Raw genomic sequence first — 21,572 nt, 5'->3', positions numbered from 1 at the left:
TTAATGAATGTGGCTGCCTTTGTATTTGGAGCATAGATATTCAGGATTGATAGTTCCTCTTGGAGGATTTTACCTTTGATGAGTATGAAGTGTCCCTCCCTGTCTTTTTTAATGACTTTGGGTTGGAAGTCAATCTTATCAGATATTAGAATGGCTACTCCAGCTTGTTTCTTCATACCATTTGCTTGGAAAATTGTTTTCCAGCCTTTCATTCTGAGGTAGTGTCTATCTTTTTCTCTGAGATGAGTTTCCTGTAAGCAGCAAAATGTTGGGTCTTGTTTGTGTAGCCAGTTTGTTAGTCTATGTCTTTTTATCGGGGAGTTGAGTCCATTGATATTAAGAGATATTAAGGAAAAGTAATTGTTGTTTCCTGTTATTTTTGTTGTTAAAGTTGGCATTCTGTTCTTGTGGATGTCTTCTTTTAGGTTTGTTGAGGTATTACCTTCTTGTTGTTTCTAGGGCGTGGTTCCTGTCCTTGTATTGGTTTTTTTCTGTTATTATCCTTTGAAGGGCTGGATTCGTGGAGAGATAATGTGTGAATTTGGTTTTGTCGTGGAATACTTTGGTTTCTCCATCTATGTTAATTGAGAGTTTGGCTGGGTATAGTAGCCTGGGCTGGAGTTTGTGTTCTTTTAGTGTCTGTATAACATCCGTCCAGGATCTTCTGGCTTTCATAGTCTCTGGTGAGAAATCTGGTGTAATTCTGATAGGCTTGCCTTTATATGTTACTTGGCCTTTTTCTCTTACTGCTTTTAGTATTCTGTCTTTATTTAGAGCATTTGTTGTTCTGATTATTATGTGTCGGGAGGTATTTCTTTTCTGGTCCAGTCTATTTGGAGTTCTGTAGGCTTCTTGTATGTTCATGGGCATCTCTTTCTTTAGATTTGGGAAGTTTTCTTCTATAATTTTGTTGAAGATGTTTGCTGGTCCTTTGAGTTGAAAATCTTCATTCTCATCCACTCCTATTATCCGTCGGTTTGCTCTTCTCATTGTGTCCTGTATTTCTTGGATGTTTCGAGTTAGGATCTTTTTGTATTTTACATTTTCCTTGATTGTTGTGCCGTTGTTTTCTATGGAATCTTCTGCACCTGAGATTCTCTCTTCCATCTCTTGTATTCTGTTGCTGATGCTCGTATCTATGGTTCCAGATTTCTTTCCTAAGGTTTCTATCTCCAGTGTTGCCTCATTTTGGGTTTTCTTTATTGTGTCTACTTCCCTTTTTAGGTCTAGTATGGTTTTGTTCATTTCCATCATCTGTTTGGATGTGTTTTCCTGTTTTTCTGTAAGGACTTCTACCTGTTTGATTATGTTATCCTGTTTTTCTTTAAGGATTTGTAACTCTTTAGCAGTGTTCTCCTGCAATTCTTTAAGGGATTTTTGTGCTTCCTCTTTACTGTCTTCTACCTGTTTACCAGTGTTCCTTTGTATTTCTTCAAGTGTGTTATTAAAGTCCTTCTTGAAGTCCTCTACCATCATCATGAGATATGCTTTTAGATCCGTGTCTAGCTTTTCCGGTGTGTTGGGGTGCCCTGGACTGGGCGAAGTGGGAGTGTTGGGTTCTGATGATGGTGAGTGGTCTTGGTTTCTGTTAGTAAGATTATTACGTTTACCTTTCGCCATCTGGTAATCTCTGGGGTTAGTTGTTGTCATTGTCACTGTTTAAAGATTGGAGCAGAAGCTGTGTTCCACTCACCAGCAGTCTCAAAATCCTGTGGCGGGGGTCGTGGGTAGCTGGCGGGTGTCAGCCGACCCTGCGCTCTAGCTACTCCGGTGCTGGTCTGGCCGGAAGAGGCCTGTGGTCCTACTCAGGCCGGTTTTCTGCTTCCCTAACTAATGCAGTCTCAGGTTCCGTGCGCAATTGGATTGGAGCAGAAGCTGTGTTCCACTCACCAGAAGTCTTAAGATCCTGTGGCGGGTGTTGTGGGTAGCTGGCGAGTGTCAGCCGACCCTGCGCCCTAGCTACCCTGGTGCTGGTCCGGCCGGAAGAGCGACATTCATCTTTCTTTAACCAACTACATCACTATCATTTGTATCATTAGACTATAAAGATCCTTGCTTGTGAGAGTAAGCAGGTGGTAAAGAAAATAAAAGTTCTGCTTTATATTTCTCCAACATACGGTATTTCCAAGTTATTTTTAGATTTATTTTTATGGCTGGATGTGTCCCAGAAAAGAAAGTTGGCTTTTCTCTCAGAAATTCTTCTATTGAAGGATTTGTAAGGTCTGTGGATCTTTTGAAAGTACTTTCCAATGTGGAGAATTTTTTTTTTTTTGAGCCACTGAGGGATAGTTACCTAAGATGTAGTAAAAAACAGGGGCGTATTGGAGACTTAGCTAGCATCACACATAGCTAGCCCAGGCCCAATGTATGGACCACAATGCCAGCTTTTAGGCCCGTGAGAACCGCATCCTTAATTCAGCAAGCACTGGTCACATGCTAATGCTCATTATCCATCATTATCCACATCTGATATTTTTTTATTTGATTTCAGAGCCTTTGTTTGGCTTACTGTGTGTTACTTTCCCAGTTCTGCACTAAAGCGTTTTCTTTTTTAACTAAAAAGTTTGGTTGTCAATTATTATGCGTTTTGTTTATGAACTAATTAATACTTTCCCTGTTGTTTACAACATCCCCAATAGTTCTCATCTTCACTTTTGCCAAGAACACTAACCTGCGTTCCAAAAATCACAATTTCTTCGGAGAACAGCATGTTCTATTGGAATCACTTGAAATAATGTCACAAATTACTCTTGGAGATCCTGCGAGCCAGGTGTGGCCCTGCACTCCACTCAGCTCCTTATTGCTCTTGGCATTGCTGCAAATGATGCTCAGACTGTATTAAGCAGACGTGACTTATTTAGGTTTTCATCTGCCAGCAGAGTGGACCGTGCCCTCTTTCTGCGCATCCCAATACACGCTGTTAAACATCAAGATGATGGCCAGCTCCAATCCCTTTCATTTACTGTCTTTCCCTCACTGAGGTTCAGTTCCTGGCCCTCTGTCTCTGCTCTGTTAGGTTCCACTACTTAGCACACTATCTGGAGGGCAGCCTTGGTATGAGATTCTGAGCAAAAGGATTTATCCTTTTCTAGAGGAGTTATTGTCAAAATCCATTTCAAATTTGAAGAAGGCCCTACCCTTGCTTTGAAGTCTAAAGGAGCTTTGTAGTCAAAAACAAAATTTGATGAACATGTTTTTTAAAATAATTTAATTGTAATAACTTGTATAATCATGCTATTATAGATACTGACACTTTTTAAGGGCTAAGCATACTGTATGTGTGTGCTGAACAATTTGTGTGTGTGTTATCTTAGTTAATATTACGGCTCTGTAGAGACCTCTCTTCATTCTCAGTTCTTGGATGAGTCACAGGAACATGAACATGTCCAGCATCACTCAACTGCTGGATGGTGAAGCTGGATGATGGGAACCTTAAGGAATCCGCTTCCATATTGTGTAGTTTGTGGTCGCCATCCCTTGTAAAAGGAGAAGGAGATGGAAGAGGTGACTAAAACAAGCTCCTCTCCTGGGAAGGGACACTGAATTCTCATCTTCTTTTTGGAGGCAAATGAATTGGTTGTAAGTGACATGGGTGTGGTCATTTTAATGTCTTTTAAAATATAAAATTTATTTCTTCTTATTTATTCAAAAGATACTGCTTGGGCAAACATCTACTGCTTGCTAAGCTATAATTGGGTAAAACGAACGGGTAAGAATGAGTGCATTTCTTTTTTCCAAGTGGTGTCCTCAGGTAAAAGATATGGCCTCAGAATCAAGTGTGAATAGCAAGTGTGATAGGACACAGGCAGTAGAAGGTTAGGGAGAAGGGAAGACACGCCACTGGATTATGGCACTTTGTCAGCATAACCAGATGTTTGCATTATCTCCTTGGCAACTTGGCTTCTCCAGAAAGATTCTTACACTCAAATTTTAATCAACTCAGCTCTTTTTCTAGGTTAGAAGGATGTAAAATAAGTATGGAAACCCCCATTGAAAGATTAGTGCACATAAGCTGGAGAGATGTCTCAGTAGTAACGAGTGCTCGCTGCTCTTGCCGAGGACCAGAGTTCAGTTCCCACCACTCAGATTAGGCAGCCACATAAGTCCAGCTCCAGGGAACCCAGGGCCAGTGTTCATCCTCCGTAGCTGCTGACCCACACCCGAATGGACACACACATGGATACACACACATACACATAAGTGAATAATAAGCACACATATAGACACACACATAAATGAATAATCAAGTGTTTTATGAGGGGATTGCTACAATGATATCACTTCAGGAGAGACCATGGAAAGAAAATAGGGCAGTAATGAAGAGAGACACAGAGAAGTGAGCAGATTTGAGAAACATAGCTAAGTGTTAGTTTGAATTTCATGTATCCAAATCAGCGCCATGTATAATCTTAAACATAAATTTTAAATAAGAATGCCTCTACATCTCTAAATTGGAGAAACATTTCTGTTTTAGTTGAATGAACAGTCCAATGGGGAATTTTTTTCATTTTGTTCTTGCTATGATTCTTCAGTGATTAATGAAATTTCATGTATTTTAAAATATTCTGGTTTGATCTTGAAGCCATGAAGTAAAGGATGGATTTATTTTTAAATCAGAATTCAACATAATTCAGGAAAGAAAAAGCTTCCTTTATAATCACATTCAGAACCAAAACAAATTTTAAAAGCAAGCAAATTATCCTAAGAAAATAAACATTTTAAAACATTCAAAGCAGAAGTCTGGACACATTTCAGCGGCTGATGCACACAGAGGAATGTCTGGAAATGTTAATATCTTCCTGATAAAATTTGTCTCTTGGAGAAGAGGAAATTCAAATGGCTTGTGAAGGTCACAAAGTTGTCAAACTCTAGTTTCCCTTAAGGGCTGCCTGGGGAGACTGTCTCCAGGTAAGGCTCTATGGTTGCTGCTGCTGTTATTGTTCACAGATGACTCTCCAGTCGGGCCCTCTCCACTCTGCACAGTACAACCAATGTACTGTGTGATAGTCTTCCTAGCCTCGCCCACCCAACGCCAGAAACACCCTCCTCCACTGATAACCGAAAACCATCCCCAGACATTGACAAATATTCCCCTCAGGGGGAAAATGACCCCAATTAAGAACAACTGCGCTCAAGTCCTCTCTGTCCTTGAAATACCATAAATTTTAGCCAAGAGGGGGGAAAAGGGTAAGAAGCTGCACAGTTTCTCATACAGATTCTAACATTTCCTCGTTATTATTTTCACCATGTTTATGCCCTTTCTTATGAGGTTGAGCATGGTGTCCTTTTCTCAAAGTCTGCCATTGTGATGAGGATCTTTTCCGTTTCTGCCTTCAGTTGGGTTTTTCACGGTTCCCGGCAATGCTCTCCATGAGTGGGTGCTGTACACTGTACTCCCAGGCTCTCTTCTAGTCTTGCTCATAAGCGGATTCAGACGGTGGAAGGATGGCAAAAGAATGGAGTTGATGGAATGGAAGAAGTCATGTCAAGCTGCCATGTGACTTCTGTGGCTCTTAATCCCGCTAGTCAAATCCTTCCTCAGCCTGCCGTCCCTCTCTCGATTCTGTCTTCTACCACACATCCCTGGATCTCAGCAATGTCTCCATCCTTTGCCTCTACATAGGTTAGCAGTGTCTTCCTGCTGCTTATCTCTGGTTTACCTCTCATTTCCATGGCACAAGATAACTTTCCCACCCACCTATGTAGCACATATAATTGCCACAGAATGAATTATGTCCTTCTACATTCTGTGTTTTTTAATTAACTAATTGATTGATTAATTAATTAACATCACAAGCACTATCCCTCCTCCTGGTCCCCCTTTACTGAGACCCTCGCCTCATCCTCACTCCCCTTCTGCTTCGAGAGGGTGGGACCCTCCCTGGGTATCCTCCCTCCCTGACGCATCAAAATCTCGAGATACTCCTAATCTGTCAGAGACTTGAGACATTCAGTATTCTAACGCCCTAATTCCCATTATGGAGGTATTTGAATAGGAAATAATTCATGTTAAATATGATCCTAGAGTAGAATTTTGATCTGATAGGACCATTGTCCTCTAGGAAAAACATACCAGATTACAGGCTCTCCACTTTTTTCTTTTTAATCCCCCTTACCAACATGAGAACTTAGCAAGAAGTTGTCCACAGTGCAAAAAAAGAGTCCTCACCAAGAAATGGACTTACCAGCACCTTGGTCTTATATTGTTTGGCTTCCAGAACTCTGAGGAATTCTGCCTTTTAAGCCACTCTAGTGGTTATATTTTGTTATGGCACCTAACACAGTGCCTGGTGTATTCATCTGTTTCTTGTACTATGCCTTCATTATCTGAAGGGGTTGGAGGGCTTCTGTTTTCCTACCAAGTCTGACTAACAAAGGTCTTGACATCACTAAGACAATATAGTATTTATTAAGTTCCTAGCATGGGCCACAAATTATGCAAAAGAAACTTTGATACTTGTTTTCTTAACTGTTTTCTTCAATAACATTGTAAGTTGGTTTTTGTTGTTGTTGTGGAGGTGTTTGTTTGTTTGTCTTTTAAGTGATTGTCTTACTTGGTTTCTCTCAAGATCAGAAGAAGGGAATGAGTCAACCATATTTATCTTGTATGAGAATAAATAATCACAACTACTTTAGATACTGGGACATAAAACATAAAGGTTCTGAGTCATTTGGAACCAGTCATAATTAATCCCCTTACCTACTTCCTGTCTGGCCCTAAATTAGTCTCTCAGACCATGCTTTCCGTGATTGAAAGCCGGTCTCCTGATAGTTAACCGGGTAAGAGGGTTGTTCTGTGTTAAGCATTTAGAATATGTTTAGAGATTTAGAAAACACTCAGTAAATCTAGAGCTCTTAGCTATTACTTACCGCGTGCCAATTCTGTACTAACCACTATGCAGTAAGGATATAGACACAGATAAGAAGCGATGCTCTCAAAGAGTTTCAGTATACAACAGGCACAAACAAAACAGTAATTATAAAAAGATGGCAAGTTAATAGGGTGGTATGTTATCAAGAAACCAACTTGATGAACTTTGGGCTTTGGTCAAGGTCTGAGTCTCACTTCTGGCAATCACTAACCATTTGAGTCATGGGCAAGTTGCCTTCTCTAAGCCTTCATGGTCTTTCCTGAAAAATAGGCATAATTGTGGTTTCTATTTCACAGGGATGTGTGGGAAGAAGTGAGAAAATAAATGCAGAGTCTATTACAGAGCTCTTGGCAGATGACACATTCCCACCAAAGAACTATTACTTTTATCACTAATGAGGGAGCATAGATTAGGGGTGTCCAACCTAGCAAGGATGCCCCCAATTTTCTACTCACTGCCTGACACTTTGAGCAACTTCACAATGACTGTCTTCTGTGGTTTCCCCCATGCTTAGAAGACGGGAATGGGTCTATGAGACTTTTCTAGAATGAGAATAAATAGTCATGGCTACTTTAGAAAATGTCTTGACAAAGTCTATTAACCCTTAATCCATGCACACAAATCAGTTCCACACCTGTATGTACACACACACACACACACGAACATTTATATCAGTGTTATTGGAATAATACAACCAAATGCCCATTGGAAAAAGAATGTGCATCCATACCCAATGAGAATAAGCTACACACATGTGCCACAATATGGATCCCATAGACAAAGAGCCGAGAAAGAAGCCAGAATGGGCAGCTTCTTATTCTACTTAGAGGAAGTTTAAGAACAGGAATATTGATCTATGGACACAGGAGTCAGACCAGTTGTTACTATTTTAAAAACACTGAGTGGACCAAAGAACTGATACATGTGTCTCTAACCATGCAACATAGAAACCCGTAAGTGGTTTGCAATGTCCGAGGTGCAAATACTCCCAGCATGGTGGGCTGCAGGGTCCGACAGACCTCAATGAGTAGATTTGTAAAGAGATACAAATGTGAATACCCTGCTCTGACTAACAGAATTGGGAGGTGGCATTAGAGAGCAATGTGGGGCGCTAAGACTATCGTCCTTGGACAGGGCTTACACAGGCGCATGCGCAGCCCCAGAGTTCCACGCTCACAGGTCATTCATTTTGCTGTACATTATATTTCAGTAGAATGTAAAGTTAAAAAACATACTTCTACAAACTAGAAAGAAAATTTAGTCTAACTGTTGTGTCCCACAGGAAGATCCAGAGAGGTACCAGGAGGTCTAAGGCTAAGATACAGGCACTGTTTCGATGCTTAGAGTACACCTGAAGCAAAACACAGACGTCATAAAGGTAAACAAAGATTTTATAATATGGTGATTTACACATTGTTAAGTATTTCACCTTTAGACAATCTCATCATCAGCCGTTGACATACCTGATGAAACAGAGCTGTGTTTTTGAAAAAGAAAAAGAAAAGAAATCCCAGATCCCAGATTCACTGCCCTAGAGTCTGTGATCTTGTCACTTAGAAACGTGCTTATTCCACTGGGACGTTCCAGATGATCATCTCTAGAGACACAGAGCCACTTGGACACAATGGCCAGACACCAAAAAAAGCATCAACACCAACACTTTTTATTGTGAGAAAAAAAAATACACAACCATTTGTATTATGTCCTTCACAGTTAAATACAGTGAATACCTGTGAAGATATCTGTAGCCTGCCTCAGTGAGACACTTCAATAAGACATTTATTTACAGTATTCGAGTATTTAAAGCCATGAAGCCAAAGCAAAAACTCAAATGGTGTTTATGATGACTAGGTAAGTCCTCAGGTTTACTTGCTTCCAATCTGGCAGTACAGCACCATAGAAAACACCAAACCGAGAATCTAGAAATAAAACACAGGGTTAACGTGGACGCTAAAGTAGACCATGGAAAACAAAAACTGTCTACTGAATGGGAAATTAATATCGAGGACTGAGTACAGATGTCTCTTCCCCCTTCTCTCTCCCTGTCTGTCTGTCTGCCTGCCTGTCTCAGTCTCTCTCTCTCTCTCTCTCTCTCTCTCTCTCTCTCTCGTGTGTGTGTGTGTGTGTGTGTGTGTGTGTGTGTGTGTGTGTAAGTGTGTCAGGTTTTTCCAGCTTGCCAGCCAATCTTCAATGGCCCTACTTAATTGTGCAGTACCAGCTATTACTCTGGGATGGTCTCCCCTTGTGGTACGAACGTATCTTTCTGTAAGCATTTCCCTTTGAGCCCTGCATACCAACAGCCTGCAGGAACTAAATATACTTATTGATTCCATTGAACGACCACGGTCATCTGGTTTGGATCATCTGCACAGAAATCAAGGAGTCTAAAATTTCTTCTACTAAAGTTTTAGGCAATGCTTAGAAGTGAGAAAAAATTAAGTGAATTTTTGAAGATGGAAAAAATAATGGAGTTTTAAACTATGAGTAACAGCTTAACTCTGGGATTTTCTTTTGAAGTCACAAAACACAACTGAAAATCTTGGGCGTGAATCCCATCTTCCAAGGGTAAGGACTGTCAGAACCGCGAGGTCGCCCTTCCTCCTTTTAAGTGGTGGATAGTCCAGGTCATTTGATCATTTTCATTTAGTGAATGTAAAACCGAAAAATGCTCATCTCTTTTTAATAAGAATAATAATCTGCTTATTTAACTCTAGATAAGGATTCCAAACATCCATAGATTTTTTTTTCTTTTTCAGAACGAGTGTGAGCCTCTTATCTGAGTTTCTAGTGTGCACTCTGAGAGGAACCCATTGGGTACAACCTTAGCAAAGCTTCCACCTAAGGTCTAAATATGAAACATGATTTTTTTTTTCTGATAAGATGTCTGCATAGATTTTTCTACATTAGGTCTGTGGGAAATTGATTCTATTTTCTGAAAAATATTTATGAGAAGGTATTTTCTCTCTATGCATCTTTGTGTTTCCATGAAATTGGAAGCAGAGAATATAAGTGCTAAGAGGCTTGCCTAATGATTCTAAGACTAAAGTCTAATCGGGTCCAGCTTTCTACTGATTTGATACCAGAGGACCGTTTGCAAAGGTCTCTTTTGAATCAGGCACTAAATATTTTTTCTTTTACATCAAACTCTAGAGGGAAGACAGACTTTAAGATTGGGAAACCAAACAAGAAAATTATCCAACAATTCTTTCAATCAGCTCTTCTCCATGGCTACAGATAGTCCAGGCATCAGACTTTTACTCTCTCACTCCAGGCTAAACATCACAACAGCAGCACACAAGCTCCACAGTGGTAAATTACTTCATATAGCATTTTTATGTAGCTATTTTACTGGAAAGACGAATATGAGAATTAAAAACGCCCTTAAGTGTGTAACAAATACAAAGAGTAGATCAAACCCATAAAATATTGATATGTGCTGCTCTTTTTGCAACCGTGTGTTCCACATGCTCTGTTAAGATCCCTGGCAATAACTTTGGCTACGATGTGCAAGCCACCAGTCTTTCCAATCAATCATGGCCTCCTTACTTTTGGCTCAGCTCCAACAAACCTCTTAGAAGCGTACGTGAGCTGTATGCTGCCGTCGTCATCTCTCTAAATTGAACTCTAGCACGAAATGTAATCCTTAACCTCATTCAAGGCCTGCTCTCCCCATCTTAGTTCTTGGTGATTAAGCCCAGGTCTCTGAGCTTTATTAACCTCGAGCTCACCGCCAAGCTGTGTTCTCGGGCGTGATTTAAGTTCAACTCTGTCAAAGTACAAGTGTGTGAGTGCCATATGTTCACATGACAGTGAGTATCTTCCTCACCTTTGTAGCCTTTGTGTCTAAATTATCATGAAGCCAGAATGCAAAGGAACAAAGGACAGGGGACAAATGTCAGAGTCTAGAGAAACAGACTCAATGCAGAGTAACTTTTGACTTTGACTCTCAATCAGATTCAAAGAAAGCCATGCTTTACCAACATAGGCTTTTTAATCTAGGCTATGGGGTTTTTTGTAGGTGGTGTTGTTTTGGGTTTTTTTGTTTGTTTGTTTTTGTCTTTTTTGTTGTTTTGGTTTTGGGGGGTGTTTTTTTTTTTTTTGTCTTTTGGTTTTTTTTTTTTTTTCTTGTTTTTTAATGCTAGCAGTATCTAGTTGGGGTTTTTTTGTTTGGTTGGGTTGTTTTGTTTTGTTTTTTTTTTTTTTTGTTTCTGACACTTGGCTGAGAAATGCCACGAGGAACCACTTAAAATATTATCTCGCTTTACTCTCAAGATAAATTCCTACCAAGTGGTGATGTGACAGGAATTTGCAATCTGCTAAAGCACCCAAAGTGACCAGTGCTCAGCATTCCAGGAGAAGGGAGAAAACATCACTCAGCAGAGAGATTGCCCACGGTGTTCAAATTCTTGCTACCGGACTTGTGACTCTGACTCATTTGATATCTGCATTTCTCAAGATTGGAGATAATTCCATATATGCTCTTTTGAAAGTGTTTTTATTTCATCTTCTTGGCAAATATCTAGAGGCCATATAAAAGCTCTCCTTCAGGCCACATAAAGAAATGCCAAGGAGTCCATCAAGATAAGAATCCAATGGAGAATATATTTGTCAGCATCAATAATTGAATTGATGGAGTGATGCACCAGCTTCACCCAGAGCTTTCCTGGAGACCTCTCCGAGTCTGCTTAAGAGGGCCTATGCCGGGAAAATGCGAGGAAATGACTTAAGATGTTTAGAAATTCTCAGATTTCTCTAGAATGAATCGGAGGAAACACATTTCTTCACGCCTTTGAGTTTAGCCTGTTTTTCCTGTTTCAAGATCACGGCTAGAAATGGACAATCACGGGAGCTCCTTTACTTTGGATTCCCGCTCTCTCCTGAGCTCACTTCAGGAACATTTAACACGAGTACTGGTTTTGATGCAAAGGGGATACCTACAACTAAGAACTGTATAGATGACTTTTCTCAAAACAAGAAGAATTTTAGAAATAGCAGCCTCAGCCCTTCTTGGTTTGTAGGAATATAACCCTACTTATTCCAGTCTCAAGAATAATTCAAAGAGATTCTGTGCCCTGAGCAGTGTCTATTTGGTGCTTTTAATACACTCTCAGTGAGGTCCATCATGAGCACATGTTACTGCTGAGGAGAAGCCTTGGCTAGGTCCAGGTTCCTGAGAGAGGGGTCTTTGGGATCAGCAAAAACCAATGACTCGAAGTCAAATCATGGGTCCAAGCTGGTAGCTTAGGTTCTGCTGGGATAGCTTTCCAGACTGCTGTGTGTGTGTGTGTGTGTGTGTGTGTGTGTGTGTGTGTGTGTTCTGCTCTGCTCTAGACAGCCATTTCTTGCTATTTTAACAACTCTCTGGTCGAGACAGATAGCTTTCTGTTCTCTCTGCTAGTAAAAATTCTAAAAGCTCTCTGGATAGCTCATGGGTTTTCTGACCAAAGTCAGAAAAACTGCTATAAAAAATGTCTTGGATCTTCCGACCAAGTCAGAAATCCTGTTAGAAAAATTTTAAAAATAATTCTTGGGTTCTCTAATCAAAACCAGAAAGCCAGAAGAAAAAAAAAATTCTAAAAGAGCTGTGTTCCCTCTTCAGATGCGTTTCTCTGGATAGCTGATGGAGAACGTTCTAAAAGTGCCAGCTCTCTAAGTAATTCTTGGGATTTCTGACTAAGAAATCCTGTTAGAAAAAATTCTAAAAGTGATGTGTTCGCTCTCCATAGATTTTTCTGGCCAAAATCAGAAATCCTGTCAGAAAAAAAATTCTGAAAAACTGCTATCACTTTCTGCTGGCTCATCTCATGCAGACCAAAGGCCCAGTTTTTTAAATTTACATATCAATTCTGTTATTTATTCCAGGTTCCCTTTTGATCATCCTATGAATCAGCCTCCTGTTTCCCCAGCCTCTTAATTCTTAAGAGACAACAAACACATATTTTCTTTTAACACTGCAAAGGAATTCAGAGATCTGCCTGTCTATCTGTTAAGCCAGTACAGTAAACTAGCTGGGTGGGATCCTATCCTGAAATTACCATTTCTACCACACCTGGACCTAAATTAGCTCTGTCTCAGGCTGACCTTGAACTCAGGACTCTGCCTGCCTTTGTATCTGACTGGTTTTGTATCTTTCTGACAAGTTGGCTCACAGAGCAGCTGCTTTGTCTCTTTAGATTCGTGAATGCCTTCATAATTCATATTGCACCCTTAGATTTTGCCTCGTTGAGAAATCATATATTTTTGAACCCATGTTTTTAGAGGTCTTTTCCACAGCCGTAAGGGCTGTCCTGAAGGTCCCCGAGTTTACCATCTTGCTGAGACATTAGCCGTGCCTTTGCTGTCTCAGATCATCAGGGAAGACAGTGGAACGTGAAGGTATGTACAGTACTATGCAAACAAGCCTTATTGCCCACAGCAGCCATGGACACTACTGCTGGCCCTGTCCCAGGGGCAGGAACCATGTTATTCTGTCCCCACCCAGGCCATGCTCGACCCACATGTTCTAATGTTACAATTATTACAATATGCAGAGGTGATCACACTGTTGTACTGTACCTCAATAACAGCCAGTCCAAAAGCAATTCCAATGACAATAATAATGTTCTTTTCAAACAGATCTTTGATCAAAGAAAGACAGGTCTGTTGGAAAAAGAAAAAAAAAAGAAAGAAAGAAAGAAAGCATTGCTTTTAGTGAAATTTTGATCTCCTATTAGGTTGACGTTTTCATATTGGTACCAAGGTCAACAAAGAGGAATTGAACTATTTCTTCTGCCCTAGCCTTAGCTTTTACTCTTACTCAATAGCTAAAGAGCATTTGAGCCATCTTTTCTTTTTTTCTTTAGCTACATAGCTCCTGACTGTTGGGACCGACACGCAATAGAGTGGCATGGGTAGATCAAGTAGTCCAGCACAAACCTCAGGTTCAGGAGTAGCTGACCAATGCATAGTGGACCCCACTTAGTTTTTGTGTGCTTTTATTTGGTTACAGTTTGGTAGGGGGGAGGGTTGGGGTTACATTCTTTTCTTGGGGGTTTTGCTGTTGTACTGGATTTTTGTTTGTTTGTTTGTTTATTGAAAAAGAACTTAAAATTGGGAGGGTAGAATAGGAAAAAGGATCTGGAAGGACTTGGGAGAGGGGAAGAATATGATCAAAATAGATTTAAACTAAAAATATTTTAAATATTAAAAATATAATAAAAATGATTTGGCAAAATTTTAAAAGAAATTAATAAGTCAATTTGTAACACAAACTATAATTTTCATAAACAAAATAATCACAGATTATGTGGGTAAGTGACCTGTGGCAGGGAAGTCTAGTGTTAGGATTCCGGCTATGTATAGTGCGGATATTCCCTATGAAAGACAAGGGAATGTCAAGTCCTCTAATAATAAATGACTTCTATTTTTATCTTTAAAGGGTCCACTATGTGTGCTTTTATGATATTGCTTTAAGAAAAAGTTTAGAAAGTTGCTTCTTTGATACATTATTTTGAAATGTATTCAAATCAGCCCAGAAATCTAACTTTATAAATTTTCAGACAAATTATAAACATTTCAATAACTGAAAATTACAAGGATAACTCTTTTTAAAATGGAAAAACACTGCACAATATAATCTGTGTTCTCATGAGCTATGTCTTCCCTGTGACACCCACATGTGCATGAAGACTAACCAAGGTCATACTACTTGCTAGAAACAGTAAAATAAATAAATAAATAGATAAATAAATAAATAAATAAATAAATAAATAAATAAAATTTTAAAAATCTACAAAGTTGGGAAGGTCTTTCCCAAACTTTATCCCTTGAACTTCTTCATTCTCTTCCAATCCAAAGCAGCAAACATCTGAGATGATCATGTCAGTTAGGACCAAGACAGAGATGAGTGTCTACATCTATTGATTCATATTTATGATATCTGTCTCCTCCTGCTTCCAAGAAAACAGAGAGCAAAAGAGATCGAAGAAAAGAAAAGGAACCATGGGACTGATAAGATGGGCTCAGCAGATAAGAGCACTGACTGCTCTTCCAAAGGTCCTGAGTTCAAATCCCAGCAACCATATGGTGTCTCAAAAACACCCACAATGAGATCTGACGCCCTCTTCTGGTGTGTCTGAAGACAGCTACAGTGTACTTATTGATAGTAATAAATAAATCTTTGGGCTGGAGCGAGGGGGCTGACTGGAGGGAGCAGAGGTCCTAAAATTCAATTCCCAACAACCAGATAAAGGGCTTACAACTCTCTGCACAGCTACAGTGCATACTCATATACATAAAATACATAAATAAATCTTAAAAAAAAAAAAAAAAGAAAGAAAAGGAAAGGAACCATGAGTGGTACCCATTGGCAGGCTTCCTATTTTTCTGGACTTTCAAATGACACACTGCAAATGGGACGATTCCATGAAATAATGGCCTTCCTTACAGGGTAGCAGGGCAGCCATTGGCTTACACTCAGATGAACTCTGTTTGAACTTTCAGGCGATATCATTTCATAAAGCGCTTTTCAGAATGTATCTTGAAGAAAGCCATCTTTCAGCTGAGTCCTCCATCGGAAGTGGAGATGCACATCAACAGAGCCTAGGCATCCCCTGGTCATCCTAAAGAGAAGCTATATTCATCCACACCAGAGAATGATTTCCATTCTACCTTGGAAATGCTGTGTTAATACATTTAGGTAGGCAGGAGGGAGTCAGAGAGGATTATAAAAGGTAAGAATGAAATAATTTAATTGCTATTATTTTGACAATGAAATGACACAGTAATATTGCCCCCTGTAGTTCTCTCCCGTGAATTATTGTTAATATGAGTGATACCTGTACAACCTCAGAGCAGAGCTTCTCTAGCCCTGGTGAGTAGTCTGGAAGGGAGAATCATTTCCTCTGTGATTTGGTATTTTTCTTTAATTTATTAATGACAATTGGTAAATAAAAACAACACTAGATTGGAAATAATTTTTGGGTAGCATAGAAACTAATGTATTGTGAGTTGGAGTAGCTTTGGGGAATCTCTCATGACTAGATCATACTCATTTGCTGAAGCCATTTTGACACCACAAAGGTATAATTGATATAGAGTCGTCTCTGAAGAACATTTCAACATTGATGCCAGTTGTGTTTCCACTAAGCCTTTCCAGGTAGAAGGGACATCTATCTATCTATCTATCTATCTATCTATCTATCTATCTATCTATCTATCTATCTATCTATCTATCTACCTATCTATCTATCTATCTATCTATCTATCTATCTATCTATCTACCTATCTTTCTATCTATCTATCTATCTATCTATCTATCTATCTACCTATCTATCTATCTATCTATTTTTATTTCATGTGAATTTGGTGTTTTGCCTGCATGTATGTCTGCATGAGTGTGTTGGGTCCCCTGGGACTGGAGTTACAGACAATTGTGAGCTTGCCATGCTATAAGTTGAAATCGAGTCCTCTGGAAGAGCAGTCTTAACTGCTGAGCCATTTTTCCAGCCATAGTGTGAAAAGCCTTGTAATGGGGAATACATGGCTTACAAGAGGTAGTCAATAAACATGATGAGTAGTCACATGTTTTTCATTAAAAAGCACATAAAAAAAATAGAAGTTTGATACCCACAACTCAGACACTTTGGATGCATATAACATATTAGAAGATGGAAACTCACCATTTAAATTGATTTCAAATACTCTAAGCAACTTTTCAATTGCAACAATAAGTAGATAAATTAGCAAGTATATTTAACATTTGGAAGCTGAAGTCCTAAATATCAAATCCTTTATTTCTACATAAATGGATTCTTGGGAAAAGGTATTATAAATAGGGGGAAAAAAGACTGATTTTTGAAAACTAAAGTAAAAATATTAATTTCCAGAACTTTAATTAAGATTAAAAGGAATAGAGGACAGTAATTGTAGTGACCAAAGACAGAATAAAATAAACTTTTATGTTAACTTGTACTTGACCTAACTTTGACCCATGAAAGTTTGATTTAAATGATGCTAAGCTTATAGACAAAAAAAAAAAATTCATTTAAAATTTCAAAAAAATTTCATTTAAAAATATCTTCTTTCACAGTTAATAAAGATTAGCTTTATATTTGAGCAACTGAATATTTTCATACTAAAGCTCTCCTGGTGCTTACTGTATTTAAGTTTTTACAGAGACGGTCATTGTGAAAAGAACATATCAGAACTATTGATTATGTCAAATTGAACCTTATTCTCACCTTTGGATAAACGGAACTCCCCTGATAAGTGCCACAGTCAGTTCCTGAACATTGACATGACTCTTTTGCCTCCGGAAAATTATTTCCCCAGTCGGCAGCTCCTTTCTCCAAGCCACAGCACTTGAACTGTGAAGAGAAAAGCAAAAGGAAACGCGGTCATTAACATAACCGGAAACACCGTCATACATTGAATTGTTCTTCTAAATCTTGTTACGGAGATGCGTCTTAGGCTAAAATATAAATTGTATTTTATTTCTGTGTTATGTATATGTGCCTACATATACACATGAGTGTCTAGGTGTGTATATGTACATGTGTATGCAAGCATGAGCATGTGCTGGAGTATGGTAGGTGTGTCCTGTGTGCACAGTAGCCAAAAAACAGTGTGGGATTCATTGGAATTGTGTTTAAGGGAGAAACAGCCAGCTGACATGGATGCTGAGACATGACCTCCAGTCCTCTGAGAGCAGCAAGTACCTTTGACCACTGAGCCTCCTCTGCAGTACTCTCGATGCTAACATATGATACACCACCTTACCCATACAGAACACACATACGCATAACTAAAATAAAAATAAATAAATAAAATCCATTTTTAGAAAGGAAGGAGTGTTTAATTTTGGTCTAAACATTGATAAAGCAAAAATGACTAAGAAGTAAAAGTTTGAAGAAATTAGAAATAAAGTTTAAAAAAACAAAATTCTTTTTATATATTTTTTTTATTATTATTTTTCGAGACAGGGTTTCTCTGTATAGCCCTGGCTGTCCTGGAACTCACTCTGTAGACCAGGCTGGCCTCGAACTCAGAAATCCACCTGCCTCTGCCTCCTGAGTGCTGGGATTAAAGGCATGTGCCACCACCGCCAGGCAAAAACAAAATTCTTAACATTTAGTTTTAATGACAAGAGTCTGATCTATGTATCCTAGGGTCACACACACACACACACACACACACACACACACACACACACAAAGTCAAGTTCTCAACTTAGAGAAATACACATGCTGCTCAAATTTTTTGAGAAATTTTAAAAATAATTGTTTTTCATGGTCTCTGCACCAGAGACATCTCAAAGAGCAGGGAGTTCCAGGACCTCCCTGAGACTGAGTTTCCATAGAGACCTTTGAAACAGGAAAGCAAGCACAAGCAAAAGATCAATGTTTCAGAAAAGTGTCATAGAGATGGAAGCACAGACTAAAGTCGCTGAAGGGGAGGAGGATGAGGCCGTGGTCCAGGAAGGAGGCAAGGAAGTGGCAGTGACACAGAACACTGTTGGATGAGGAAGAGAATGGAAGTAACTGCATCCACTGGAGAGAATGCTTCATGAGGAAACTGTCAGGAAAAGGTATTAAACCACCACCACGACAACCAAATACTGGCTGCATTTTCAGGGATGAATTTAATCCCAGCACATCAGGAAACAGAGTCGGCAGAAAGCTATGAGTTAGAGGCCAATCTGATTTACACAGTGAGTTCCATGACAGTCAGAACTATATGTTTTGATTTCACCTTAAAGACAAAAAAAGAAACAAAGAAACAAAGAAAGAAATAAAGAAACAAAGAGGAGGGGAGGAGAGGAAGGAAACAAAGAGGAGGGGAGGAGAGGAAGAAAACAAAAGAAGGGAGGGAGAGAGAGAAAGGGGGAAGAGGAGAGAGAGAATGAAGGAAAACGGCTAGGGACCCCAACTGAAAAAAAAAAAAGAAATGTCCTCATGCACAGTACATACTCACTTATAAGTGGATATTAGCCGTAAGTCCAGGATACCCATACTACACTCCACAGACCCAAAGAAGCTAAACAAGAAGGAAGTCCCAATCAAGGATGCTTGAATCTCACTTAGAAAAGGGAATAAAATAGCCACAGGAGGCAGATGGAGGGAGAGAACTGAATGGGAGAATGGATGGGGAGGGGAATGACAGGTTCAGAATCAGGAGTGAATAAAGATAGGAGAGAGGGCCAGGGGACTGACTGGGAACATGGATGGAAACCATCAGCTGGCAGGGGTTGAGGGTGTGGGGGCGGGGGTGGGGGTGGGGGCATCTCTAGCATGTGCCAGAGACCTGGGATGGGGGAGGCTCCCAATAGTCTGCAGGGGTGACTATAGCTGAGACTCCTAGCAATGATATGGATCCTGAAGTGGCCATATCTTGTAGCTAGGCATGGCCCAATGGAGCAATAAGGACATCAACTCACTACAAAACTTTCAACCCAAAAATGTGTTCTCTCTACAAGACATGCAGGGACAAAGATGGAGCAGAGACTGAGTGAATGGTCAATCAATAACCAGCCCAACTTGAGACCCATCCTATGGGCAAGAACCAACCCCTGACACTATTAGTGATAGTTAATGCTTGCAGAGAGGAGCCCAGCATAGCTGTTCTCAGAGAGGCTCCACCCAGCAGCCAACGGAAACAGATGCAGAGACCCACAGCCAAACATTAGATGGAGTTCAGGGAGTTTTGTGGAGGAGTTGGGGGAAGGATTGAGGGACCCTAAGAGGGCAAGAACTCTACAGGAAGGTCAACAGAGTCAACTGACCTGGATCCTTGGGAGCTCTCAGAAACTGAACCACCAATCAAAGAGCAAGAACATACATGGACTGGACCTAGACCCCCTGTACATATGTAGTAGATGTGCAACTTTGTCTTCATGGGAGGTCTCCCAACAACTGGAGCTAGGGTTATCCCTAAATCTGTGGCCTGCCTGTGGGTCCTATTCTCCTAACTGGGCTGCCTTGTCTGACCTCGGTGAGAAAGGATACACCTAGCCCTGCAGAGACTTGTTGTGCCTGGATGGGGTGGTACCCAAGGAGGGGCCCCCACAATGTCACAGCAGAAAGGAGGAGGGGGAGAGGAACAAGAGAGGGTGTCCTGGGAGGAGCGGGCAGCGATCTGGAGGTAAAGTGGAAGGAAGGAAGGAAGGAAGGAAGGAAGGAAGGAAGGAAGGAAGGAAGGAAGGAAAAACAAAACGTCCTATGGATGCGAACTCAAATTCCAACCCTTTCATTTTCTATCTGCCAGCCCCCTCTCAACAGGGTGTGCGTCAACATGATGCTACCGTCTGCTTTGGTTTCGTATTCTGAAACCTTTATGAAGTGGGAAACGCGCCAGAGGGAATCACTCAGGTGATACCCTTCTGAACTGGTTAGTGCTGGCTGTGAAGAATAGGTGGTTTTGCAGGGCTGCGTGTGTTCCTGAGAAAGTGGGTTACCATGAGAGGGGAGCACGGAGATGAACAAAGGCGAGGGAAGATGGTAGGATGCATGTGACATGAAACTAGATCGAGGCCGGAGGGTGCCGGTGGTAGGAGTGGCGAGAGGATCGGGAGAAGAGCGAAGGACAGGAGGGCAACCACAACACGGTATGTGCCAGCACGACACACTGGAAGCTACCCTTAATACTTTGTAGCTTTGTATGATTTTTTTTTTCTTTTTCTTTCTTTCTTTTTTTTTTTTTTTTTTTTTTTTTGAGACAGGGTTTCTCTGTATAGCCCTGGCTGTCCTGGAACTCACTTTGTAGACCAGGCTGGCCTCGAACTCAGAAATCCACCTGCCTCTGCCTCCCGAGTGCTGGGATAAAAGGCGTGCGCCACCACGCCCAGCTGTATGCAATTTTTAAAAATTAAAAATCTGAACACTCAAAGCGACGTTTTAGTAAAAGCCAACAACTAAAGAGCAGGATCTCTCTACCCTCTAGAATCTTGTTTCTTGTCTCAGTGATCTCTTTCTATATTTAATTCCGCAGCTGTGGTGCCTGCCTCTGTGAAGACCTCAGAGAATGGAGGCAATAATGACTCCATGCTATTCAACCCCCGACGAGCAAAACCAGCCTCTTTTCTGCTAGTGGCGGTACACGCCTTTAATCTCAGCACCAGGGAGGCAGAGGCAGGCAGATTTCTGCGAGTTTAAGGCCAAGCCTGATCTAGTGAAGGAGTTGTAGGATCGCCAGGAGCTACACAGTGAGACCCTGTCTAAATGAAACCAACTAGACAAGCAAACAAACAAGAACCCAATTAACGACTAATAAATGTCTCATGTATAAAATACTCAGTCTCAGGCATTTTGTCAAAGCAATATAAAATAAACCGAAACACTATTTCATAGGGTTGTAAGAGGCACACTGTTAGTTTTAATTTGGGGGAAGGTAGACTCCACAGCACTGCTCTTTTAGAAGGTAAATATTAAAGTAATTATTGGTTTGACCCATAAACACTTAATTTGTTGTACACATACCTTCTTAATTTATGCCCTAAATTGCTTTAAATCCCAAGGGACTAGAAACTGTTCCAAATACTTTTTTCTTATTACTTTTTTTTGAAATGGCAATTAGTCAAAATCTGCAAAATGGACAATTTCTTTTCATAGAATACAACCATTTAAAAAAATTAAATGTTGGACTGAAGAGATGGCTCAGTGGTCCAGAATACTGGCTACAGTTCTAAAGGACCTGGGTTTGATTCGCAGCACCCAACAAGGCAGC

At 40.3% G+C, this 21,572-nt stretch overlaps 1 protein-coding gene across 3 annotated transcripts in view; it reads right to left on the bottom strand.

Annotated features, from left to right (window-relative positions):
* Positions 1–8,390: 8,390 nt before the first annotated feature.
* Positions 8,391–21,572, bottom strand: part of Tspan8 (tetraspanin 8) — a 36,757-nt gene continuing 23,575 nt past the window's right edge. For all 3 annotated transcript variants that reach the window (XM_021174903.3, XM_021174904.3, XM_029482306.2), the window contains 3 exons: positions 17,093–17,218; positions 13,428–13,511; positions 8,391–8,791 (listed from right to left, as the gene is read on the bottom strand). In XM_021174903.3, the coding sequence (XP_021030562.1) occupies positions 8,738–8,791; positions 13,428–13,511; positions 17,093–17,218 (264 nt within the window). In that variant the 3' untranslated portion in view covers positions 8,391–8,737. The remainder of the gene's footprint in view (positions 8,792–13,427; positions 13,512–17,092; positions 17,219–21,572) is intronic.

Source organism: Mus caroli, unplaced genomic scaffold (assembly GCF_978045245.1).
Source record: "Mus caroli unplaced genomic scaffold, Mus_caroli_1 scaffold_9, whole genome shotgun sequence".
Taxonomy (NCBI): domain Eukaryota; kingdom Metazoa; phylum Chordata; class Mammalia; order Rodentia; family Muridae; genus Mus; species Mus caroli.
Note: the sequence above shows the minus strand (reverse complement) of the source record. Positions and strands in the feature narration are given on the sequence as shown.